Source organism: Halichoeres trimaculatus, unplaced genomic scaffold, assembly GCF_033239565.1.
Source record: "Halichoeres trimaculatus isolate MK-OKI-2021-1 unplaced genomic scaffold, fHalTri1.1 fHalTri1_scaffold_5, whole genome shotgun sequence".
NCBI lineage: Eukaryota > Metazoa > Chordata > Actinopteri > Labriformes > Labridae > Halichoeres > Halichoeres trimaculatus.
This window is the reverse complement of record NW_027437183.1, coordinates 14,228,085-14,255,574: the sequence shown is the minus strand read 5'-3', so window position 1 is coordinate 14,255,574 and position 27,490 is coordinate 14,228,085. Positions and strand designations below refer to the sequence as shown.

Below are 27,490 nucleotides of genomic sequence, written 5' to 3'. Positions count from 1 at the left end.
ATCCGTTTTCAACCTTTGTATTTTCTTGACCAAAACAGATGTTTGGAATGGTTCCCAAAGGCAAAAGGTTAAACCATGCAAGTTACATAGAAATACAACAATCTGGAAATACATGTCACTATTGGAATTGATGGATGGCGTACAAAAACATATCCTGCATGGCCATATGTTTCTTTTACGGGTAATTTATCACTATCACTATCGCCAGGCTGTAACCTGGACGGTTGCTGCTGTGCCTCTTGATGACCATTTGCTTTCCAATTCTTTATATCCATCTCCCTCGTCAACACAGCTGTTAAATGTGTGATCTCATGAGTGATGGGCCTGTTTTCTCTGTTTTACCAGTGTGATCCATGACAAATTCTGCGGCATCATTAACATCTGTGTTGAAGCCCTGCATGATGTTATGACAGAAGACACAGAAACGGGCACCTTCAAAGAGTAAGTATGCATGTTTTTTCTCTTTGACATCCATCAAAAGAAGAGAAAACTAAGAAAAACAAATGCATAACGGCATTACTCAGGAGTTTTTGGAAGTTTATAATTTTGACAAAGCTGTTCTGTGATGAATAAAGACAACTGAAATATCAGTTTGGAAAGCTCTTCAAGCAGAGCGATTGCAGATGTGCTGTTGAAGCCAGAATTGATCAAAAGCAAACCTCTGAAAAAAAGTTTTAAATTTCTGATATTAAAGTAATCCCTTACTCTTGGATTGTGACAGTGTGCTGAAAGAGGCTGAGTGGGAGTGTCGGACAGAACACGTTTCTCTCGAAAAATAATGGTCTGTGAAATGGCCCAGAAAACACTCGGTCACTGTGAAGGGAGACACTAACCACAGCCCCCCTTTCGGCTGTGAATCTCCTCTGCCCCATTACTCTCCACTCCGCCTCTCTGTCTCTGTACCATGGTGCTCATTTCTCACTAGATGTTAACCTACATGCAGACACCATTTTTACTTCTGTCAAAAATGCTCATCGTCACCCTCAGAGGTGCCTGTGTGAAATGAGATGAAAGGTATGGTGGAAAGGTTCCTGTAAATGTTTCTTTATTTGCAAGTGATGGGTTGCAGTGATTTGGTTCCCTGATGTGCTTCATCTTGGTCTGAAACTGTTCTGGGAATGAAAATTTCCTCTGAGTTTTATTCATAGTTTGTAAATTCAAACGACTGAGAGACAGCACTAGGTATTGTGGTCGTCCTGCTTGTATTTCGGAAACAATTTGAGTTTCAAGCAAACATACTTTCAATGTTTTTGTTTGGTTGTAAGTGGTTTCAAATTGACCTTGCACTGCATGGAAGAATAACAAAAAGTGCTCTGCCATAAACTCAGTAAAATACACCACCAAATAGTCAGCTCATTTCAGCATGGGTACTGCATTGTATCTCTAGAAGTTCAACTGCTTGTCCCTGGAGTAGTGTAAAAAAATGTTATTTGAATGTATTTGAGGACTAGACTACTGACATGGAATGATTGCTAAAACAAAACAAATGAAACAAAAATATAACAAAGTGGAGAGCTGAATTTCCCCTCAAAAAAGAAAGTTGATGATATGAGCAACTGGCAAACAGCTGCATAAACATGTAATAGCTACACAGCAGTGTCAACTTTCTTTCTGAGTCCTGTCCGTGTCTATCTGATGAGTTTTAGCCCAGCATTCACTCTCTCTTTGCTCTGCGTCTGGTCACCAACTCCTGAGGGAAATATGTGCCTCTTCGCCTGCCAAATGCTCTGCTATGTTCAACAGCTAGTAGCTAAATGTGCCTGTCTGCCGTTTGATGGTTTTCCACAGAGAACAGCTGCCTGCCACTGCTGAAAACACTGATATGAGATCAGTAGGACTGATCCAGGACAGTATTTTAAAACACTTCATTTCAGAGTGTGAGTTTAGATGATGTTGGTGAAAGTTTGAACTATATTTCACTTTTTTTTTTTACCAGTAGTCATCAAATGCTTCATTAAAACACAAAATGTCACATCAAAGGCTTCACTACCTTGAACAACTCAGTAAGAAACAAAAAGGACAAAGGGAAAAGACGACCACAGACAGACTTCGGACTGAGCACAAAGCTTCTGCCTGTAATTCTCACAGTATGCAGATGAAGCAATATGAATAGCAGTCAGAGCTTTGCTCCAGAGTGCCAGAGGGTTCAGCCTCTGTTGCGTGTCTGCGTGTGTGCCCGCTGACTATTCTGAAATTGCCTCCTACTGTGCAGGTTTATGTGTGGTTATTAATATTGAGTTGAATATTATTGTGTTTGCAGCTGCATGCTGATGAGCCATTTTGAGGAGCCCAAGCTGAGTGATGATGAGGAGCCACCGACCGAGCAGGACAAGAGGATGAAACTGGTCAGTCAAACATACAAACACACTCACAAATTAATGCACATACGGTAAAAATTGAAATGTGCTGTCAGTAATGCCTCCTAGATCTTTATTCTCATTTAGATTTAACACAAAGAGCAGCAGTAATGGCATGCTTTCTGTCTGGCTCACTTTAAAGTCTCTCTTTCCTGTCGTCTCATCACAAACACTGCTTCCTCTCCCCTTGTGGTGTAGTTTATGTCACACTGGTGCTCATTGTAAAAGATTAAAAAGCTCACCAAAAATAAACCCACTGATTTGGAGCTTGAAGAAAACATGTTTCTCAAGTAAACACAAAGAAGGGTTGCACTTAACACTGGCTCCTCATGTGCCAGTTTTATCTTTAGTTACTCTTTTGCACACCATACACGCATCCCTTGGATTCACATGTGTGTCATCAGCAGCATGCATGGAGCTACTTTAGGTAAGAATGGATGCTGATGAGTAACTTTAAGTGGCCCCTGGGTGGTGTAAAGCAATTGAACAGCACGCTGATGCATAAATGCATGAGCATGCATTCTGTATGAGAATGTATTCCTCTGCTTCACTGTCACGCTGTAGATGCTCGGAAATTTTAACACTGCTTAACATTAGAAAAAATATTTATTTATGATATTGAGCCAGCAGAATTTATATAGAAATTTTATTCCATTGGTGCTGGAGTGTGGGAATATGTCTGTATTTATATTCTAGTGTGACATTGTGTGACTTTCTGTGTTTGAGCGTGTGTGTATTGCTGGGTGATATCCCTGTGCACTTATCACCTCAGCCCAGACCCCGACTTTTTGCTCCAGGGAATAGAGGAGCGCAGACTTAAAGTCGCACCTCTCTCTCTTTTTCAGCGTGTGGGGGTGTGTGCTTGGAGATGCGCTTGACTGAATGTGTGCGTGTAATGGGGGTGCCCACGTAAGACAGTTTTCAGCTCAGGAAGGAAGTTAAATGAATAAGAACTCAACATTTGTTGACTCCAGTTTGGCTCTTTTGTGGCTTCCATCCTAAAAATGTCTCCTTAAGAACATTAATGTGTAAACGCAAGTCCTAACCTGAATAGTTGAAGAGAGACAGAGAAGTTTGTTTGTTCATTAATGCTTGACATCAAAGAACAGACAGCTGTGCAGAACTAGGATGAATCAATCACTTGAACTTGAAAGTTTTTGCTGATCCCACAGGTTTGTATAATTTTATCAGAGCCAATTTTCATTAGAAAGACAGACTGCACTGTTATGAAAACTGGCACTTGGGACATGAAATGTCAAATCTCTGAGAGGAGCCTTAGTGAGGGATGAGTGTGAAGCAATAACAAAAGGCTTTTGGTAGAGCTGAGGCACAGACAGATGTTGTATCTTAAGCACTGACAGTGTTGCATCTGGAAAATTTTTATTTTTTGCCGGGAGCAATTGAAGCACTTGACTTGACTTTCTCATGCAAACTTGGTGGTATTGATTTTAAATGTATTATCTAACCATACAGCTGCGTCAAACATTGTTTTTCTGCTGGTTATGTTGTTTATCACTTATGTGGGAAATCATAAAAGCTGTACTGATGTATCCTGCCCAGCCCATATCAGCCTCATTTATCAACATCACCTCCTGACATGATATAGCACATTTAAAAGAATTTGCTTTGTTGCATTCCAGCCGCATCACAGCCCTTTGGATCAAGTATGCAAGCATCAGTTTGCACTGAGCAGATCAAGTTTGACAGGAAGTTGGGCACTGAAATCACATTAAAGCATCCGACTGCCCTCCAAAATAAAGCCATGCACTTTATGTCATCGTTAAGTGAAAGTTAGTGATCAGAGTGCTGTCGGTCCATATTGTCTGATGAATAAATATTAGATAAGTTCACAAATTTTTGCATTAACATAGTCCGCAATTGTCTGCCAGTATTCCTTCTTGGCTTTTGCTCTGGTAACAGTGTCGCTTATGGCCTGAGGTTTTCACATTTTTGAAGAACTGGCTGCCTCTCCAGGGTAAAGTAGGCTGCTCTGCAGGGTTTCTCCACTTTTTCCAAGTTTGCAATTGGTTAAACCAGGGGTGGCCAACCTGTGGCTCGTGAGCCGCATGTGGCTCTTTGCCTTTCAGTGTGTGGCTCTGCGATCCATTCAGAAAGGAAAATATGTATATTGTCTATGTATTGTTATGAAAAGTGGTATGCCAATCAATTTAAAATATTGATATATTGATGCCAACGTTGGAATCAGTATTGGTCAATGCTTGGGTGATGAGATTGATACTTAAGTTTCAGTTTCTTTTCTCTACATGTGCTTCTCTCAATAGCTCATGTGCTAATAGGTATCTGGATGGATGGATGGATGGATAAATAAATAGATAGATAGATGGACGGAACTTTGTCCCATCTGCATTAAAAACAGAAATTTGTCTTTGACAAGGCTCCAAGTTTAAACACACTTATAAACACAATAAATCTTGCTTTGAAAATTGTAAATATATTGATTTTCATTTTATATCATTCGGTTGATGCGTGAGAGTAAGTGCATTTGTAAGATCACATGTGTGATGTGGCTCTCTGGTGAATCACAGTAGTTTTTGTGGCTCTTGGTCTCTGACTGGTTGGCCACTCTTGGGTTAGACGCTATAAACACCACCCCTATTTGTGAGCACGAACTGATCAAGAGCAGAAAACCCTATGTTTACTTAATGGGTTGATATCCAGCTTCGTAGTACCGCTTATCAGGATTACAAATGTCTTAAATCAACCCAAGTAACAAGGTGAGATCCTGAATGTGTTAATTCCGCTTCATAGTGCAGGCCCCCTATTGTATTAAGCTTGACTATAATGAAAAATCAACACATTGCGCAGAGTCAGGCCAAGGGTCCACAAGTCCAAATTGAATGATTTAATGATTAAATGTAAATTAAGCTAGGGATCCACCAATCTTAATTTTCTGATTCTAATATTCGATACCTGGGCTTTGAGGATTAAGCGATTCCGATTCGATATGAGTGCTAAATAATAACCAACGTGCTCTACTGTGGGGTAAGACTGGTAATGTTTCAAGTGAAAGACAAAAATTGAGTATAAGGAATTACTGGAGTTAATATTTATCAAAACTATGAAATATATAAGTGTTTACCGGAAAACAATGCTTCCGATGTACACAAGTTCTATTTAATTGTAAACTTAAAATCCTGTTGATTGATGATGCAGCAAAAAAAAACAAAGAAAGTACATTGGAGGTAAAATTTCAAATGAAATAGCAAAGAGCACCGATAGAAAAAAAGCTTAGAGCTAGTTGCCTGGATCAGCATCATGGATCAGCCCCTTCCTACATATATCGATCCAGCTTGGATGGGTACCAAGCCACTGATACCGGATACCAGGATCAGTATCAGTGCATCCCTAATTTAAATGTATCATATGGTAATAGAGTTAATAATCACATAAAACACAGAAGGTTCTCTTGGGGATAAAAATAGTCGTTAGTTTGGGGGTTGGCATTGTGTACACACATACAGCAGTTATAGTATTTTCTAACACACCTTTACCATATCCCATTTCCTCTACTCTTTGTGAGTTTCAGCCCTCAATTTTTATTTATCCGTCTGTTTCTTCACTTCACTTCACTCTCTCATGCCCCCCCTCATGCACACATACACACACTCACACAAAACGGTCTAATCTCAGTGCCTCTGCCTTTAGGTGATATTTCTATGATTGTGCTGTTTTGTCCAGAATTAAAATCCACTGCTTTCTCTGAGGCACCTTCAGTCTTGCATAAAAAAATGAATCAGCTTGAATACTGCAAAGTAAAAAATGATAAGTAACCTTCATCCTCATATCCCCTACTATTATCCCTTCTTTGTGCAGTAAACCTGTCCATCCTTTTTCCCACATTGGTGCATGGACTTATTTAGACTCTTCAAAGGCAATGACTTTCGATTTGCAAGTAGAAGTTGCAAATAAAGCTAATTGAATATGTATGTACTTTGTTTGATGAAATGACCCTAAAAGGAAGAAACTTTTCTGCTTGCAATGCAAAAAAACTTTTTTTTGTTTCAAGTTATTTCGTGCTGAAATGAGGAAAGAAAAAGCAATTTACATTTTTAATTAAAATTTGAATTTGTTTTTATGGTGCTGGAGTCTGGTATTGAATTTAAAGCTTATATTAAATCAATAATATTGTTATTCAGATGTGTAAGAGTCAATTGAATATTCCTTATCACTTTCAATAAATTATCATTCAGAGATGTATGTTTCAAGTGCCTGTAAATTAATTGGATAGAAAGTTGAAAGATCAAGTTAGCTGAAACCTTAGACCTTCTACAGCTGTGTTTCTCCTTGATGTTGGCTTTAGATGGCCTCTTGTGTGTTTTTAAATTGGGCATTTTCACTTGTAGCCATGTTCTGCTTATGGTCTATTGTACTTTTGACCAGCACTAAATATTCTGTCAAGCTCTGAATATTAAACAGATATGACAGCTCTTTTTTACTGCTACTGTGTAGGACAAAACTCAAGCCTTGGCCCACTGATGTATAGTCTTCTTTGCACCTTAAAAATATATTCAACAAGAATATGCTTATGTTTTCAGCTATGGCCCAAGCTCCATTGTGCTGCATATGTTTTTACATAAGTTTCATGTACCTTTGACACAAGTTTCACTGTAACAAACACACTCATATTCTTAATTACAGCTCTTGTTGTACTGTGACTGAAATTTAATTGATCCAACCACTTTCAAACATTCTAAAGAAACATATAAAATCCAAATCTCTTGAATATTTGGCTCTGGCCTCATCAATCTCTTGGCCATTTGCAGTCATGTGTCTTCTGTCTGCAGTGGCAGTTGGAAGTAGCAATGTTGACATTGAGCAACAATGGATTTTGTCAATAATTGTATTGAAGGTGCATTTTGGAGATATAGAGTAACAGAAAGTAACATAATGGAGTTAGTGCATGTAACACAAATGTCAGGGACTCTGTCAGATGAGTTGAGTCATCTGAAGGATGCTCACAAACCAAAAGTTTGTAAGGAAAGGGTAATGTAAGGAAACTTGCAAAGACTGGTGTTGTGGCCTCTTTCATGCTGCTTTACTGGTTGCCTCGCTAGGCAGTTTCTTGATTATTGTGTTTATCCGAAAGCATGTGTTGTCATCACTTGCGTGAGACAAAATCTGATTCATCCTGTTCATGTTTGCAATTACTTTGTTTTTACACATTTCATTTTTTTTCAACCGATGCTACAACTAACTGCTCATTTAAGCCCCGTTTCCACTGGTTTAGAACAGTATGTGTTGACTCGGTTAAGCCTGGTCCTGTTTGTGTTTCCACAGCCAACTGTGCCCCCTTGTGGTAGGTAGTGTGTAAGCTGGATGCAAATAGCCGCATCAGTTAAAAAATGGTGCAGTGCCATAGCAGCGCAACACAGTGTACCCTGTTAACAAATCCAATGGAGAAGAAAAGCGTGACACAGTAAACTAAGAGAAACTGTGGGAGGTATTCAGCAACTCCTCGTCTTTGTGATTGGCTTGTCGCTCTTTGTTACAAAGTGCAATTAAGCTTTATCTCAGAGAAGACTGTGTGCCACCAGGACAAATACAGCAGTTGTCACACAGTAAGTGAGGAATCTTTCAACCAATCAACAGACTGCAGTGTTTTAGCTCCACCTTCTAGGATTAGATTGGTTTAGTCTGGCACCCTTACGAAAGGATCCCAAAAAGTGTGACTGCTCATCTCGGTTAATATGGGGATCTGTCCTGGGACTTGTCAGGTTGGTGGAAACAGGGCTTGAAACTGTCAGTTTGCACTGCACTCGATATGAGGTGATACCTGAAAGTCTGTATTACTAGTTTTGTGAGTTTATTACAAATCATGTGACTAAAGCAAATAACTGCTAATCCAGTTAACATTAGCCTCTGGGTAAAAGGAACCATTTAGCCTGACAGCTTGTGCGGGGGTAATAACTGATGCACGTTGTTCCATTGTAAGGCTGTGATCCACTTCTTTACCCTACTTTGAACCTTTAAAAAGAGGTTATATAAACCTTGCTTGCCTATTATCACACCCACTACACAACTAGAAATAATCATGGCTGAACACATAGATTACAGTTTACAGAGGATAATTACATGGGTTAATTACCCTTGTGACGTCTAGGAAAGAGCGGGCGGACATTGTCAGGTCACATGCAAAGATTTATATCCTGAATGGCTCTGTGATCCTCTCCATTCATCATTCTATTCAGAGATTGTCTTTATGTGTGCATTTATAAGAAATATTGTTTCTGTTTGGAGAGGCTGCATCTACACACCTGCAGACATCAGATTTGTCTCTAGATTTGACTCAGCATGCTTTTCTTTGTATGAAGAAGGAACTTGTTTGTGCTTTCAAAGCTCTTGACTGACTCCAAACTCTCCTTCCTGAGATTTGTAAAGGTTTTTTACTTTGATGTGAGTCTTTCAGGCAACTAGCCTGAGCTAACTGCTGCAGTGCCCGGGCCTCATAACATAATGCATCATTTGATTCTTGTGCTTTAACAACAAGGCCAGTATCATCAAACAAGAAAAAGGATTGGAGACATCAAAGACTTCTTTCCTCTGAGTGCTAATGACATGAGCCTCGTCTGTTGTTGTGGCACACACCCACTCAGGCTTGTGTTTTTCACACTAATGTGCATGAACAGCACACATGCATTTTATTGTGCTGTATTTGTGTGAATATTTGCCAATGACTGATGAGTCTCCAGTGTAAAAATAGAAGACAAAGGTGCCCCATTACACATAATAGTACAGGAAATACTGGGAGGTAATGAGGGGGTGGGTTGCTAAACAAAAACACAGAATAGTGATGAAGGGCGGATGTGGCAATATTAATTCAATCAGGGCACACTGGGGGCCAAAACGCAAGCTTTTGTTTCATGTTGTGCTTCATGCTACCCAAACAGTTTCAGTTTTCTTTTTATCCTCCAAACCTTGGCAAAATATCCTTAACATTTTTGCATAAACAGACCACAAGATTTAATTTCCATCTTCACAAACTTACATGAGCATTTTGTCTTTCACTTGTAGTAGTGTGTAAAGGGTTAAGCTCCTTTTTCAAGTTAACATCAGCAGCAGTTAAGGCAGGGCTGGATGAAGGTCAAATCTCTCACTCACAGATTCATTCATTCAGGCTCCACTTCTTCATTGATAATGTTTCATGCTCCTAATGTCTAACCTGTTACAGGTTAGGTTTCAGCTTTCAATAACAACCAGTCTCAGAACAGGTCCAAATCTAAGCTATAAATATGACTTTATTTGGGTTAACACCTCAACAGGTCTACTAGATGTGTGTGGGCCACCATCTGGGCCTTTCAGGAATGTTTCCCTTTGCTACCGACCTAATAACAGAATTTTTTTTTTTTTTTTTCCCCTCTTGGAGTCTGTAGTCGCACGTCTTTGCATTTCAGACCATTCGAATAAGATTACATCGTATTTTTTGCATCACAGCTGTACTCCAGCATCCCAGGTGCAAACCAATTACATAGCTCATTTTGAAAGTCCCATTTGTTGTACTCTGTTTATTGTTTAATGTACTTTTGATATATTTGAACAGAATGCTTGGTTTAGTCATTTAAAGCATTTTGCTCAGGAAGTGTAACTGATGAGTTTTTTGTTCCAGACAATTAGGCTAATGAGCAGATTTTCAGAGGAGCATCTTTCTGCTATTTGTATTGCTAATAATGGGAACATATGAGAGTATTATAGACATTAGGCTGACAGCAAGAAGTAGTTTTTATAATCTTAAGGTGTCATTGAAATAAAAAATATACATAGTGTACATATACTACTGACTATATTTTAGACAGAAATTGACAGACAAGAGTGCAAAATCATGGTTAAAAGAAACAACTGCCAAACTCTTAATACCAAGACTCTCCTTGAGTAGAGACAACATCAGTGTCTTACCTAGGCTAAGGAGAAAATGACTGTGCTCTTGCTTCATTGTCCAAAATCCTCATTTCAGATGAAAGTACATTTTTCTTTAATTTTGAAAGATCAAGGTCCTAAAGTCTGGAGGAAGAGTTGAGAGGCACCAAATCCAAGGAGTTTGAAGGCCAGTGAAAAGTTTTCTAGACCGAGGTGATTGGGGGTGTTGTATCATTCGTTGGTGTTAATCCATTTATCAAGTTCATCATCAACCTAGCTGTCTACATGAAGGCTTTAAAGCACTTCATCCATCTGCTGACTTGCTTTACGGAATTGCCATTTTCCTTTTCTAGCAGGACTCAGCACCTGCCAACGGTATCAAAACTACAACTTAATGACTTTTTCACCATTGACATTGCTTGATTGGCCAGCTAACTCACCAGAATTGAAGTCTACTGAAAATCTGTGGGATACTTGATATTTGCAAAAAGGAGGATGAGAAACACGCATCCACCAAATACAGACTACAAACCAAGGCTCTAGCAACTCATCAGCTGTACAGCAGGTTGATCACCTTTATGCCACACTGGATAATTCATGAAGCGGGCTGTCCACTTATCGCAGAGTGCTTATTTGAACTTGGCTCACCTAGCTCAGGTGTTTTCACCCCCTATCAGCACGTCCTCTCATACAGAGTGCTGAACTCTATCACTTGTTAAAGCATGGCTATTTATGTGACAGTGTGTTTAGATGTGTTGCTTGACGTGTGAAATCCTAATGAGCATGCATATAGGGCAGCAGGGTTATGTGTCTAGAGCAGCTATGTCAATAAGTGTTTTTTTTACAAGTAGTACCAGTAGCTTTTAGTGGTTGGAAGGTCTTAAATCTTATTCTTCTGCCAAGATAATTGATTAGGTTTTATTGATACCAGTGGCTTATTGGTTCTGCTTACCAATCTGATTCTTCATCCATTCCCTATCAGTTCCTGCAGAGAATTTTCTCTGTTCAAAAGTAGGCCTCACAGGGTTTCTGTGTCAACCACATTTTATGGATAAATAAATGTGAAATAGGTCTCTTGATCTGGATATCTCTGGATGTAAAAGTTACACGTGACAGTGGTGTACCGTTTTGTTATGCTATTGACTGAAATAAGCCATCTAGTGTTTCCAAGTGGTTATGGCAATGCTTTGAGCCGTAGTTATGCTTAAGCAGGGCACGGCTTGGATGGCCAGTGCGACTGCGCCCTTACGAGACCTGAATAGACGGTTGACTAGATTTTTTTTTTTTTTATGATGTTCTCTTTTTTGCAGGATTTACCGAAGACAGACTAAAGTGGGTCTTTTTAATGCATTTTATTTTGAGTTGTAGCTATAATATATAAATTAAAGCAAATGAAACAAATTTTGAAGCTCATTAAACACAAGGTCAGAATCAACAAGTTTCTTAGGGTTGCTTTAAGGAAAGATAAGATCATTGATGAAAATCACAGTCTACAAAGAAATAAACACATCTTAACTTCTAACACAAACTATGTGGTGATGAGAGTCACCATAAGGATTGCTAAAATATAAGCAACACTCAACTACCTTGTAATTATTCACCCACTTTACCTTGTAATCTAAATGGGACTTAAAAATTCCATTCAGCGCACTTCCTCCAGTTAAACTTTCCCGATGAAAGGGGTGCTCTGAAAGGTCAACCCATTAAAGTTTGAAATTTGAGAGAGGGAAGATAAAGTATTATACCTATTACAGTGTTTCCCTGTGGCTGTTATTGCACTGAGTGAAAGGAAAACATTTTTCCTTGGCTTATTAATTAGTAAGGAAATTGTCCCTTCATTTCCATTATTTTTGCGTAGATTAGCAATAAAACCGATTACGTCCCCTTGAATGACAATTCCATTAAATGTGCATGCTTTGATGTTTAAGAAAAGAAATTATGGAAAATGATAGGTATTACGTTTATACCCAGTGGCTGTCATCACTTGAAACAGACTGAAAATGCATTTACAAACTTTGATGAACTGCCGATTAATCATGAAATTGTTTTGTCATTCAAAAGTTTTTCATTATTTCATTTTAATGAACAATCTAACTGACTCTAAAGGTCCTCTAGAGGTAAATATTTATAGGAAATGAGTTTCAGTGTGTTATCAATTCACTATGTGCCACACAAAGCATTAGTAATGAAGACTTGTCATTCTCGCTTTATTATTGCTCCTAGTCTCAAGCAGACCATCGGTGTCAGCATAATTTGGTTTTGTTGAATAACAGACCTCTCTGTCTGTGTTATTTCGCTGCACAAGATATAAAGATTCTCCTTTGTGCTGCCTCAGGCAAACAGAGCTATTGAAATTAGTTTCCATCCCTGTCGCTTCTCAGCTTTACAGCTATTTGTCCATGAGAGTGCTGGGAGGTGGAAGTGTGGCAGGATTTCAAATATGTTGCCATCTATCACTTCTTGAATTATCCATGGATTAGCTTAGCAGGTATGCATGCTTGAGGATCTTTAAGAGTTGCTTTATATAACCCTGGTGAACTTTGATGGGCCTCAAGTCTTGATGTGCTCTGAAAGGTTAAGTCTGGAAAAGTTGACCTTTTCAGATCAAGTTGGATAATGTTTAATTCTGTAAAAGAAGTTGTTCTGTTAGTAAGTTGAACCATAAGAGTATATAATTTAGAGTGAAAGGTAAAGCAACTTCTGATTGTTTTATAGTGATATTAATACAAATGTGTTAGTCAGTTGTCTTTGTGTTCACACATATGACACACCTGGCTGATGGAAAATGTACTGGCAATTTGTATTAGGGTCAGATCAGGTGAAGGATACAGGAACCTTTCAAAGCCGCTGAATATTCCTTAGAGTGCTAAAAGGGCAGTTATGTCAAAAATGAAAAAATGTGGCACAGCTGTAAAACTGCCGGGGGCGACCTGTCCTTGAGTGTGAGTCCCTCTGAGAAGAGAACGGCAGGAAACGTACATACAATACCAAAGGATACAGTAGAGATCAAGTAGTGTCTGTACTTTATACTGCTTTTTATTGCTGTGATTGCTTAATTACACGGGTCATTTCGTCTTTGTAAGTATGGCTGTAACTATCACTTTTTCTGGACTGTGTAAAATACTTAATTCTAATTGGTCAAAACACAGTGATAACAGTAATTTACCCTCAATAGAAAAATTAACACCATGGACGCAATGATCATATACTCTCACCGGCCACTTTATTAGGTACACATTGCTAGTACCAGGTTGGACCCCCTTTTGCCTTCAGGCCAGCCTTAATCCTTCATGGCATTGATTCAACAAGTTACTGGAAACATTCCTTAGAGAGTTTGGTCCATATTGACATGATAGCATCACGCAGTTGCTGCAGATTTGTCGACTCCACATCCAAAATGCAAATCTCCCGTTCCACCACATCCCAAAGGTGCTCTATTGAATTGAGATCCGGTGACTGTGGAGGCCATTTGAGTACAGTGAACTCATTGTCATGTTCAATTAATCAGTCTGAGATGATTCCAGCTTTATGACATGGAGCGTTATCCTGCTGGAAGTAGCCATCAGAAGATGGGTACACTTTGGTCATAAAGGGATGAACATGGTCAGCAACAATACTCAGGTAGGCTATGAAGTTTAAACAATGCTAAATTGGTACTAAGGGGCCCAAACTGTGCCAAGAAAATATCCCCCACATCATTACACCACCAGCAGCAGCCTGAACCGTTGATACAAGGCAGGATGGATCCATGCTTTCATGTTGTTGATGTCAGATTCTGACCCTACCCATCCAAATATGGTAGCAGAAATCCAGACTCATCAGACCAGGCAACGTTTTTCCAATCTTCTATTGTCCAGTTTTGGTGAGCCTGTGCGAATTGTAGCCTCAGTTTCCTGTTCTTAGCTGATAAAACTGGAGCCCGGTGTGGTCTTCTGCTGCTGTAGCCCATCTGCCTCCTCGAGGTTCGACGTGTTGTGCATTCAGAGATGCTCTTTTTCATACCTCGGTTGTAACAAGTGGTTATTCGAGTCACTGTTGCCTTTCTAGCTCGAATCAGTCTGACTATTCTCCTCTGACCTCTGGAATCAACTAAGCATTTTAGTCCACAGAACTGTCACTCACTGGATATTTTTTCTTTTTGGGACCATTCTCTGTAAACCCTGGAGATGGTTGTGGGTGAAAATCCTAGTAGATCAGCAGTTTCTGAAATACTCAGACCAGCCCGTCTGGTGCCAACAACCATGCCAAAACCACTTAAATCACCTTTCTTCCCCATTCTGATGCTCGGTTTGAACTGCAGCGGATCGTGTTGACCATGTCTACAGGCCTAAACCTAAACCCATCCATTGAGTTGCTGCCATGTGATTGGCTGATCAAAATTTTATGCCAACGAGCAGTTGGACAGGTGTGCCCAATAATGAGGCCGGTGAGTGTACATTGTATTTAATTAATAACGTCTCTCCTACCAACTTGAAGGCACATGCAGACCAGGCTTGATTGATTTCTTCCTGAAGTGTCTGTAAGGTTTGTTGTACCTGTTAAGATCAGAATAACACCTTCTCACTAAAGCACTTGGAGTATGAGATGTGAGATGTTTAAGTCACTAAACCGTCATAGCTTCTTAATCTTCAACCTCAGTAATGTTTTAATCTGTCAGAATAATTTACAGCACCTACGAGGGTGTACAAGGCCTTGGCTTGGATTGTGAGATAACTGCAGAGCAGAATAAAACATCTATCTTTGTGTCACCAACCACGTAAAAGCTGTTTCATTTGTAGCACATGAACAACACTGCGACCTGCTGTGACAAAGACTAAAGATATTTAAATGTAAAGCATGCACCACTGTGAATGCTGGGATCATTTTTCTCCTCTTTTATCCCTGCCTGCCTTTGTGTTGTTGTAGTGTTGCAGCTGTGCAGATCAGATGATGCTGATGCAGGTAAACATGTGTTGAGTGTTTTCACCTGTCAGCTCTTTGAATTTACTGCCAGTTAATGAGCCTGATTCCATTGTTGGGATAATTGATCTGTTTGTCTGACAATTCAGTTGTGAAATTGATCTTAATAATCTTAATTACCATTGAGAGCCTTACTTGTGTGCTTGGGATTCATTACATTTCAAACCAACCTCTGTTGGTCTAATTCACTTCGCTATCTACTATTTAATCACAATTAGGCTTTAGTAGTTGACAAAGTTGTTGTTTTGCTTCACTTCAAACTTGGAAGCTGATGTATGCTTTCTTTAGCAGTTCAGTCTCAGTTTGTACGGTGTATTAAAGGCTCCTTTTTCCTGCCCCACTGGGGCCTACCCCTGTGGCCATAGCAGACCCTGCAAAGCTACCAGTGTCGTTTGAACTTATTCAGCTCATCGGAACGTATCTTTAATCAGAATTCACTATTTTGTAAGGCACTCCACCAGCTAACCCCATAGCTAGGAGCTACTTAAGCATAACGTGCTGTATGCCAAGATGTGTTGCTCCAATTTTTTTTTGTCTTGTGTCTGGGATAGAAGTATACAGTAATAGTTGATCAGCCCTACTTTTGGCCTCTTAAAAAACGTGTGGATTGATTTATCGAGCTTAGTCTTAGAGTATACTGTTTTGTATCATCATACTGTATGATTCTTGCATACTGGCTTAACCTGTATGCAGTTTCAGTTTCTGTTCCATTAGAACTACAAACAGCATGTTTTGCTAGAAGGATGTGATGCTACGTGAAGCTGCAAAAACTGTGTTTTTCACAGTATTTCATCAATATTCTGTAACTTTTCATGTCCTGGAATTATCGGTAGGGTATTCAGTATTGGCTAATACTCAAGTTTATTTTGGAACTGCTTTTGGGATTAAAAAAATGTAACATCATTATGAGGCATTAACCTTGATTAACTCAGAGCAAATTTTTCTGTACTGTACAAGAGGCCTTGGCACATACTTGGCAAGCCAACGGTGTTTCTTGACAGAAGGATCACAGGCTTTGAAATTTTCCCTTGATGCTCTATGCCAAACTACCTTGCCATCAGCAGTGAAGCGTATAAACTCATTCCTTGATATTTTTTTTTATCAAACTGGCACTCACACCACAGAGCCGTTTTTAACAGAAGCCCACCGATGTGTGATGTACCCAGCAAACTGTATCAAATGTTTTACAAATGTCCTTTCACATTATGCTGGACTGAGATTACAATCCAGAAGACAGAGCAACAATATCCTCATTCTTATCTTCTTTAATGTTGTTTTTCCCCAGACTCATGCATAAAAACACTCTCATTTATTTGTTTGAAGCATTTTAAAGACTGAGTTATGACTTGGGGCTTAGCAGGATTGGCTGTAAGCCAATAGGACTCACACACACTGTGTATCTCACTGTGTTGTTCACATTATTGTTGAATCCACGGGGCAATATATTTTTCTGACCTGAGGTGGCCCTCAGGGAGCTTACTGTGTGTGTCTTTTTGGTCCTTTTTCATAGTACTGTCACATGAACATTTGATACCTTTAAAAGAACAGCTAAACAGCCACATGAATCTGGTTCCCTTTTGTTTCTTTCAATGATGGTTAACCAGGCTGCCTAATTTACATATGACTGATGAATGTGATAAGATTTTAAACCAAGATACAGTATCTTAGTCAGTCTTGTAAACATGAATTAAAAGATTATACTTGGGGTTACAGGTTAATTGAATAATTATTATAATACAAATACAAATATTAAGGCAATTATAGACAGACTCAGTAAAAAATCCCTGGGGTTCTACATTGGATATCTGAGTAAAAATTCATAAAAATAGACATACATCAAACTGATTAAGCACTTTGAATGGTTTTATATTCTTTGTGTCAGTATTACACTATACTGGCTTTGCAGAGTCAGAGTAAGTGCTGTGCAAACAAACCTTTACACATCCAGCTGGATGAAGAAAAACTTAACATTTTTATTGGCCGAGTAGGTGTAACAAGAAAATTAGCACCCCACAGAAGTGGTCTGTTTACTTTACCAGATTACAAGCCTGTATATAAGTTTAGATAAGCACTTGTTAGGGAGACGGAGAATGGAGTTTGTTGTTTCATTAACAAGTCACTACGGTACTTTGTTAGCCTTTTGAAATTTCCAGGAGGCTCATGTAACAATTGAAATAAAAGAATAAGGCAACCTTTTTAGGACACTGAACGAGGTGAAGCTTTATTTGCCCCACATGTCATGGCAAACTTTCTCTTTGATGAATGATAAAACTAAATAACACAATTAAGTACTCCAAAGCTGTAAATGAAAAAGTTGTTCAGGCCTGACTAATTTTATAGCCCTGTAGATTCAGTTTTCTCATAATTTTACAACTGAACCAACCTGGTGTGATCCTTTTGAATAAAAAAAATAATGCAGAGACTTCATATATCTGTCATCAATCAATATTTTACCTTTTTTTTCTGTTTATTAAAAAAATCCAAACTGCCATCATGCTCACTGCATTCCTTCACTCCTGAGTCCTGTCTTCCAAATGCAGAAATGGGTCTTTCATTGGCTGCCAGATGGCACAGCAGATTTCAGACAGGACGTCGTATATCACTGTTTGACCTAGCCTGTCGCTCAAAGCCTGATTGCAAGAGTCCTTCAAGTGACAGTCAGTGGCTCAGCCCAGTCCAATACAGCAAGGGAAAGTTTGCTCCGACATGTCAGACTTGTTTTCCAACTGCAAGAATTATTTGTAGCAGTGGATTTATTCTAGGCACCATAAACCTTCCCTCAAGTTTTACTGCTAAGCTCTCATAATGCTCAAACTCAATCTATTTCCGTTTAATTGGATTTAAGAGGTAAAAATATAGAAGCCAACTTGGAATTTGCTGTTAAAATTAATTAACATCAAGACGTTTTTTTTTGTCCTTTGGATCAAAGAGCAGAGGTAAACAGTCACAATTGGATTATTCATATTCATTTAGTCGCTCAAATGTGCAAAAACTCTGCAGAATAATTCAGCTCATTAGTTATTTTTTCTGTTTATATACTGTGATTCTCCAAACTTGGAAATTTATCCTTCCCTTTTTGCTAAGCAAATGCACAAAAACAATTTCTTCACTGTAATGACTTTGAGTTTGCCATCTATTTGAATCCATTTAAGGGCAGCCAGAGTTTTTGAATAATATTTGTCTTTGGTTATTGTAAAACTAAGACTGTATTTATTCACCAGGGTTAACCATGACAAATTTCCTCCAGTTGGAGCTATAACACAGTGTAGCTTTGACTTTCTGCTTTGCATTGTTACAGCAGTGATTCTGCAGAAGCACAAACGCATGTTGTAGCACTTTTTCCTCCAAGTTTAGTTGGTTCAGTATTAATAATGTTCTCATTAATCACCTGGCTGTTTTAAATTCTTTGTTTGGATTGGTCTAACCCCATTATAATAGTAAATTATTGACGGTATCAAATGTGACAACAGAGACAAACTTATGAGAACATATCAAGAGGCTAGCACATTTTACCTCAATCTGTTGACACTAGGGCATGGTGGGTTGTGCAAATCAAAATCAGGCCAAGGCGAAGCAGAGCTAGATTTGTGAGTCTGTTAACTTGTTTTAAGTATTCTCAATTATTGTAGGCCTGAAATTGCACAGATGACACAGGTGATGCATCTTGCTGTGCAGCTTTTTGGTAATGCTTTGGTTAACTTAACCCAAAAGAGCATAACAAACTCAGACATGTGGATGTATATCTACAGGGAGACTAAAAGCTTGTACATCAGCTGTGCAAACAATAACCACACTGTCAAATCTGTTGCTATCATTCTACCAAAGACTCTTTGACCTTGTGTTTTCTGATGTTTAGTAAATTGTGCTCAATTTGGTTTTTTTTTTCTGAGATTTTCTACCCTTTAGCCAGCTGTTTGGAAATCAAATACTGCAACTCCCCCAGAGTTCAAGCTGCTTAATAAAAAGCTAATGAGGGTGGTCTTCTTCAAGCAGATTTACAGCCCTTCTGTGTTGCATTCCTATGTTTAAATACATGTATGTGCACACCCCTACACTTACAGTCATGTGCTCAGTTCTATACTTATGATAGACCGCATAGGGCTCTTACATTTACGCCTTTAACTACAGTACTAATTAGGGTATTACAATTTGTGCCGCCTCATTTAGTAAAGGAAATGACTGCAATCAAGTTATAATCCACCCTCTAAGTCAGGAGACCATGAGCTAATAAAACCCTTGAAAAAAAAAAAGAAAGGTTAGTGTTGGTGTGTTTGGGGGTGAATATTTACATAACCTTGTTTTCAATTCTGCCCTGTGACTGTTGCTCTGACCTCTCCTGGCTAACACGTTTTAAATTCCACCAGTGTCTGTCTGGATGAATATTAAATGGAGCTGTCTTTCTTCCTGTACGGTTGATCAATCTTTGTTCTTGAATGTAAAAACGCTGACAAATGTACATGACCTTATCTCTCAGCTCACCGCACCGTCACCCTCTGTTTGATTGGTGCAGCTTTGGACCTTCTTGTTATGAATGCCAAGTTCACACTTATGTGTATAAATTTGAAAATTAGAATCAAACACCTACTTAAAATTCAAAGCAGTACTTTAAAGTGTTCCCAAAAAGTTTGACAACAAAACTAAAATACCCCAAAGAAAGATTTATTTTTTACATCTTTACTTCCTGCTTTGTCATTACCACTAGGTGAGGAAAATGGGTTGGAAGATTGCTTTTTTTTTTTTTTAACGGTTGGTTATTCCTTGTGGTTTTAACACAGTCTGTCTTTGTTCTGTCGCCTCCAGCTGTGTGATTGTCTGTTCTACACTGGAGTATCACTGATCTCGATTATATGTGTTGTCATTCACATATCCTTCTGTTATTTCTTGCATCTTTTGTTCCTGGCTCACAAACATCAGTTGTGCTTTGGTATGTCAAAACCAGGCCAATAATTTCACAAGTTTGCTCCAGTGCTGTCAACTGACAACAAGTTCAGGGGACAAAGAGTGTATTGTGGGCTTTTTGGTTTTGTTAGCTTTCCAGAAGTCTTTCAGTCATGTTGGAAAAAGTTGTCATTCAGGTTTTTAATGTTTTGTAAGTCTTTTAGTCTGGCTTGATTAAGGATGGGTACCTTTCACAATCGAACTGATTAGGTACCGATGCACGGTGCCTGGCAATCGGTATCGGTGTTCAACGGTACCAATTTCTGGCACTTTTTTTGTGTTCATGTGATAAAAAATGTCAATTTGATAAAAGTTAGTGGTAATAAAATCTTAATTTTCTTTAACTTCACATATTTATTCTTTAATATATAACCTTGCAATGCTGTGTTCATGGCCAGCATGGAAAATTACCTACTTTTCCACTCCCTTACAGTCACAAGGAGGCCTTTAGGTACCTAAACATGGTACCTTTTGGTTTTACATGAATTGATACCCGGTACTTTTGACAGAATTCAGTCAGTACCTATAAAAGTACCTAATTCTGTACCCATCCCTAGGCTTGATTTAACCCAAGCAGAGCCTGGAACACTCGAAAAGCACCAAAACAAGCAGGAAACCCACCAATCTGTTGAACTTGTGGGTTTAAAGGTTTAAAAAGCTAGCCATTGGCTAGTCTTAACTGTGGTTAATGCCTCTTACAGAATTGATCTGATAGGTTATTAACATTACCATATCCTGCTCTTCTTGTGTGCTTTTCCAGTAACAAATCTTTTTACAGACTGAGTTAACCCTCAGAAACATGGTCACATACCCAGTCACACTCAGACAAGCTTTCCAAAAATCAAAGTCAGTGTGTTCTAATGAGTTATAATTACCCCTTATTAAAATGATAATGGGCTATGTAAAGTTAATCATTGTAACACTTTTAAAAGCTCAAGAATGCAGTCTTAAGACTAATGGTGCTTACTGTAATTTGTATTAATTATAAAAGAGATTATGACCAGTTGACCAATCAAATTAAGTACTACTTAGCCTGTGAAAACAGCCATGAAGTATCTTCTGTTGCACTAGAAGCATTTTGTTGAATGAATAGAATATTTGAGAGCGGTCATTTGTTGTCTTTTTCACATTATTTATGTCTGGTTTCATGAGTGCCATTCAGTGGCACTGATGAAACTGTTGGTGCATACTCCTTTCTCATGGCTGCTTGATTTGAATCTTTCTTGTGAATGCATACAAATATAAATAAATCTGTGTTAGCATGTATGTGTCCTTAAACCATTGCAGTGGATCTCAGGAGTACATTAGATCTTGATATTTGCAGGAGATTGAGTAGGAGCACCTCAGGGTAAAAGGATTAGTGTCAGACATGGATTTTTAGCAGATCCATTTCCATCAAGCCGCTGCCACTCTGCCAACAGATGCTCACATATAGAAAGTCTCTCCCTCTCAAGCATAATATCCATATCCATCATATACCCCGTCCTCTACAAAGCAAGAGTGATGCGTATAATTACAGGCAGGTGTGCTGCAAAAGTTCTCCATGCCACCTTAAATCAAATACTGTACGTGTTTTTTAAAGACTAAACGTTGAGCCCATTGGTGTTACTGCCACATTAAACTGTAAAGACACCAAATGTTTCTTGGGTTTAGTTGCAGTTTTGAGGTCATGCACTTTAAACCTAAGTGGAAGCTCTGCCTTACAACCAATGTTTATTTTCTCTTGCATCTGAAAATGCCAAAAGGGACCTTTTGCCGCACTGTACTTCAATGGCTCCATGTTTTCATTGAATGCTTGGTTGGGGATTTGTCAGAATATCTAGTAAGACATTTTATTATAAAAGATGTCAGCACAGCTTTGAGCACAATAAACTGAATGTCTGTCCAGCACTCTCTTTCAAACAGGCACTGATAAGCTCACTTGATTTTGTATAATACAGCCCTTTTCATAATGAACACTAGAATTTTATCCTCTTGCACTTTGACTTTGAAGTCCAAGAGGATAAAATTCTGGTGTTCATTGGAACAGCACAGCAGCTTGCATAGTGGGAAAGTCTTAACTGATTAATTCAACTAAAGTATTTAATCTGGATACTACAGAACTAAAAGTTTTAAGAGGGAGAAATACAGCTTCACAGATTTAAAGGGTTGATTCTGCCTTATTCACAAACAGAAATATCTCACCATTATGGCCTGCTGCTGCTGTCAGGTCCAAAAAGATAGCAACATACTGTTTTGATTATTTGAAGGCCCACTTGTCAGGTCAGGTTATCTTTTTTGTACCTGTACCAAATTTGGTTAACTGGAGTGGGTTGACCTTTTATTCAATCCTTTAACAGCATAAAATAGACTCGGATTCTGTGGGCGGCAGGCTACCTCAGTTGATAGAGCATGTGCCCCAGAGGCCACAGTCCTCATTTCATTGGTTGAGTGTCAAGTTCCGGTTCCGGCAAAATTTAGTGTATTTGGTGCCCCCATCAACCCTACGCACACACACACGCACACACACTTCCTGTCTCAAGCTATCCAATCAAAGTAAATTAAACCTCATGGAATCAGCTTAAAAAAGATTAAGGCTCAGCCTTTCGAGTTGAGTTGAGTTACTCCTTAGAGAAAATTAGATGTAACTTTTTGAAAATGTGAAAATATCAGGTAGTTCGTTTTGTTCCAATTGTTATGCATGTAAGAATGTATTGGCTCAAGTTTTTTGTTTACCTGTACTGCTGAAGAGCCCTTGGTCTCTGCGGGCTCTGTGCTAATATTGCTAAATATTGCTAAATATTTTTTTCAGCACAGCTCACAAATAAAACAAGCAGTAAATTACAACAAATCTCATTGGTTGTATTTTTGGAGGGCCTTACTGTCATAAATTTTTACTACACTATAGTGCTGATCTCTTTAACGGGAGTAGATAAAACAGACTCGGTGTTACTGCCAAATTTTGTCACCATCACTAACATCATTGCTGTCTTCTAATGTACTCTGTCCTTTCAGCTTGTTTCTTCATCTACTCATCAGGCAACGACCAAACCTCTGCTTTCTCCTCAACCCTCTCTCTTCTTTTATCCTGCCTCTCATTTATCTTTGACTCCCATGCATGAAGGCATGAAGACTAGTGCCTCTTTATCAGTAAGCCACAGCAGGGGGCATGTCACTCTCTCTCTGTACTTCCCTCTCATCATTGCTTCTTTACTCTCATCATCACCCCCGTTTCTCTTCCTTAGCCTCATGTTCTTTTTTTTCCTCCTGCATAGGGCTGTTTGGTTTGTGCACCATCGAGCTAGTCATGATCCTTATCTTCATGTAGATGTCCTTCAGTCAGCACTTGTTTTTTTTTTCCCTCTCTGACTTGTTTTCACTCTACTCATTATGCTCTTGTAGCTACACCTCCCTGTAGGGTGGAACTCTGCTTTCTTCTCTTTGCTCACTAAACTTCAACTCCTCCTCCTGTCTCCTCTGTTTGCCTTTTGCTTTCTTCACCACATGCCCAAAAGCATGAATTTTTCCTCTGTAATGGACATCTAACCTCATAACACCCAAACAAATATTTTTTTCACAGTTGACATCTATTAAATAGAAAATAACTGACACAAATAAAAGTTATCTTCACTTTGTAAAATAACATTTATGCTGGCAAATTTGTGTATTGATGTCACATATAGATAGGCTCATCAAGAGGAGAATTAACTGCAGAAATAGATACTTTTACTCTTAAATGTGAGAGAAAGTGAGTAGGGGTGGATTGAAGGTCAAATCAAGTTGATGAATGCTCATTAAAGATTTTAACTGACCCAGGTCTGCTTTGATCAATGGCTGCCCTGCTTTAATTATTGATGATAGGGAAATGGGATGCTCATGCGTATTACTCCGCACTGCAAAAACTCTTGTATTCTTGGAAATCTTACAGTGTGTTTATCCAATTCCAAGTTTGAATCTCTAACATTTAATACGAGCACCATATACCTGACACATCCAGATATAGTAGATCTTAATTCCATAAGCCAAGATTAGGTACTTTATTCATTTTGATGATTATAGATGGCTGCCAATGCACCAAAGTGTTCTCAAATCAAAATAAAATATCTATTAAAAGAAACTTAAAAAGAAAAATTTTATTGCACCATTTTTTCATTTCTGCTAATTTCAACAATTACAGAACTTTTTATTTAATTTTTTTAATTTGGTGCATTTTAAAACAAATATTGACTTCCATGTCAATGTTCAGGGAATCCTTAAGCACTTAATCTGACCCTTCTCCTCTTTGTCCTCAGGGTCAGAATGAATCAGAAGGTTCAAGACCTGGCTCTTAGTCAATATTTAGCACTGACAGTGCTGAATATTGAATGTTGTTGATCATTATTGTTGCTGTTGAATTTTTTTCCTCCACCAAGGAGGTTATGTTATTGGGAGGGTTTGTCTGTTTGTTTGTCTGTGAATAACATAACTCAAAAAGTAACAAACAGATCTTGATGACATTTCCTGGAAATATTCAAAATGGGATAAGGAAGAAGTGATTACATTTTGGAGGTGCTCCAGATTACCATCTGGATCCAGGATTTTTTTTAAAGGATATTTTATCATTGTGAGATAGGGCCAGTTTCATCATACGTGTATATAACTCCACGATAAATGGTTGGATTGCTTTGCAAAAGAATACAAGACAAGGTCACTATCATCCCTTACAGATGTAAAAGTACGATCCAGATCCTGGCAGTATTCTGGAGACCAAGATCCAGAATATGAAATATGTACTGGGTCATCATAATTTTCAACACTGTCAGGAAACAAATTATTGTACAAACCTGCAACTAACACCAAATTGTAGCAGACAGTTTGCTGAAAGGGAGTTTAACTTTAAAATAGGACTGAAGTGTTGCGTGACAATCACAATATGCCTTGAAGAGGTCTACCCTCTCTTGAGTGCTTTTCTAGCTAGTTGTGCATACATTATTTTAGGGGAAAGAAACACTTCTTCTGGCACAAGGTTGCAGCACCTGCGGCCAAACAAACTTGAAGGACCTTGTTGCACTTAAAAAGGTTTTTCCCTTTAGTCTTGTGCTGTATGTACCTTTGGACAAAGGCCTCTGCTAAATGAAAGTGTAGAATTGAAGAATGCGGCTAGACTTTGTGGGTAGATTTTACTTTCTCTTTTTTACATTGCTGACAAATTGTATCAAATACAGCTAAAAGAGATTTTGGACATTGTAGACAATACACCAACATTATTTGTTGTTATAAAGTTAAGTCATTATAAAACTTGCCAATGAGAGAATTTACAAATTTAAAGCAGGCTATGGCTGCATTTTAAGATAATAAAGGCTGGTTTATAGAAGTCTTTAAGGTTTTATGTGACATACCTGATTTTTGCCTTTCCTAACACACAACACATCACGTTCATTGTTCCTCATACAGAGAGAACAACTGGAGCTACATCCCATTAGGCTTCCCAGTTTACGCAACCACAGCAGCAGGAAGATGCCTCATAAATTACTTTTTCGAGATGAAACTGAATTTTATCTTCTGCCTGAGAAAGATGATGGATTAGCTAACTGCAGAGTAGTGGGAGGAGGATAAACAGTCAGTTGTTCCAGATACAGGCAGTGTGACTTTATATTGAAACCAATGAAAGCCTGGGTGAGTCAACATTTTACAGTGCAATTACAAAATGATTAAAGGCAAGGATAACACCAGTAACAGTTTGAATGACAATTCTATAAAGGATCTTTACAGGTTTTGTGCTACTCAAAATGTATGCTTACAAACCAATTACACATATTTGCTTTGAATACAACAACATTTTGACCTCTTAAACAGAGATGCTGATGTAGTATGAAAGTAAGAAGTAAAACTACAAATATGTGGGACCAAAACAGTATAACCTTGATGTTATAGCTGTTTGTGGGGCTCATTTTACCAGACATGCCACTAAATGAAAAAGATAATTTCCAGTCCACACAGTATTTCTGTGGAGTAACACTGGAGAGGTAGATATGCAGACACCTTGACAACTCTGTTACATGTGTGTGACAGGGTCAGGTTTCATAAGTCACAGTGTCACTCAATTACGTTATTGATTAATTGATTTGTAGATCAACCCAAATGTAAAAGCAACAAGTCAATTTAATGGACGTAAATAGAAATCCTGGACTGCACTGGTGTAAGTCTTGGAGACATTCATACAAACCCTTGTGTCTGTGAAGGTTTATTTTAAGATGTCCTTTCAGACCAGGGTAAGGGAATTTTAACATTACTGTGCCTAAAACCAAAGATAGGATTGGATCTAAGACTGTTAGGGACATCTTTAACTAAAATATGTCAGGAAACTTGGGGTGGATCCAGTGACAGACAGGAAGGCTGTGATTACAACATCAACCGCTCAAATAACACAAAAGGACAAATTCTTACACTCTGTCACTCAAAGAAATGGACACTCGGCTAAAGAGTTCGTCTTGCTAATTCCACAAAAGGTAATGGAGGGAAATGGTGATGAGGTAGTGGGTGGAGGATTGAAGGCAGAATTAGAGGTGATCTGCACTTTGGTGGATTTTGAATAATAGCTACTGTCACTCAGAGCATACCACAGCATACATTTATGCCTCATGTTGTTTAATTCTCATGTCTCCCACTCGCTCAAGCGATGCCGAGCTCCACATGCCACTTGTAATTATCAGACTGGTTCAAAATGATTGTAATGAGAATGACAAGCAGCAAAATAGAGGATCTGAGTCCTTTAATTCCACACACTGATGAATTTTATCTTCTAACCCTCCAAAACAATCAAACTAAAGAGAACAGTTGATTTGTTAAACTTCATTAGCATCTCCACATCAAACCTTTCAGGAGCTGTAGTGATGGAATGAACAGAAAAAAAAACTCAGCTTGTTGGATGTTTTCAAGAAAAGTTCCTCTGAAAACAAGTGTTTTCTTGTCCTTAGAAGCCAATATTGTTGTTATTATTTCTTGTTTTGACACAAAGCTTGAAAAGCTTGGCAAAGCTTGACAATCATGTAAGCCCTGCCCATGGTGCTGATTGGCTAATCATTAGCCCCCTGCAGCACTGTCACACATCAGTCGGTTCAACAGAGTCTGCAGACTCTGATTTAGATCTGGGCAAATGCTGAAACAGACTCAGCGTAGAATCACTCGTCTGGAACCATGGTTATGCTTTGAGCCAATTTTGACCACTTCAGAGCTGTTCGCAGCATCTACTCAGCAGTGCTGAGGGCGATTGGCTGCCAAGGGCTCGTGGATGAATGTGTCATGAATTAGCAGATGTAATTAACATCTGTCTGCAGCGTAATCCTCTGAACCCTACGCTGTCAGCATCCCCTCACACGTAACGCTTCTTAGTTTACACTTCAGTA

The 27,490-nt window shown here is 38.7% G+C and overlaps 1 protein-coding gene across 1 annotated transcript in view; it reads left to right on the top strand.

The window, feature by feature from the left end:
* The window catches only part of ipo11 (importin 11), a 135,677-nt gene that overhangs the window by 97,723 nt on the left and 10,464 nt on the right, over window positions 1–27,490 (top strand). Inside the window, exons 28-29 of the mRNA XM_074670879.1 lie at window positions 346–441; window positions 2,261–2,345. Coding sequence (XP_074526980.1) covers window positions 346–441; window positions 2,261–2,345 — 181 coding nt within the window. The remainder of the gene's footprint in view (window positions 1–345; window positions 442–2,260; window positions 2,346–27,490) is intronic.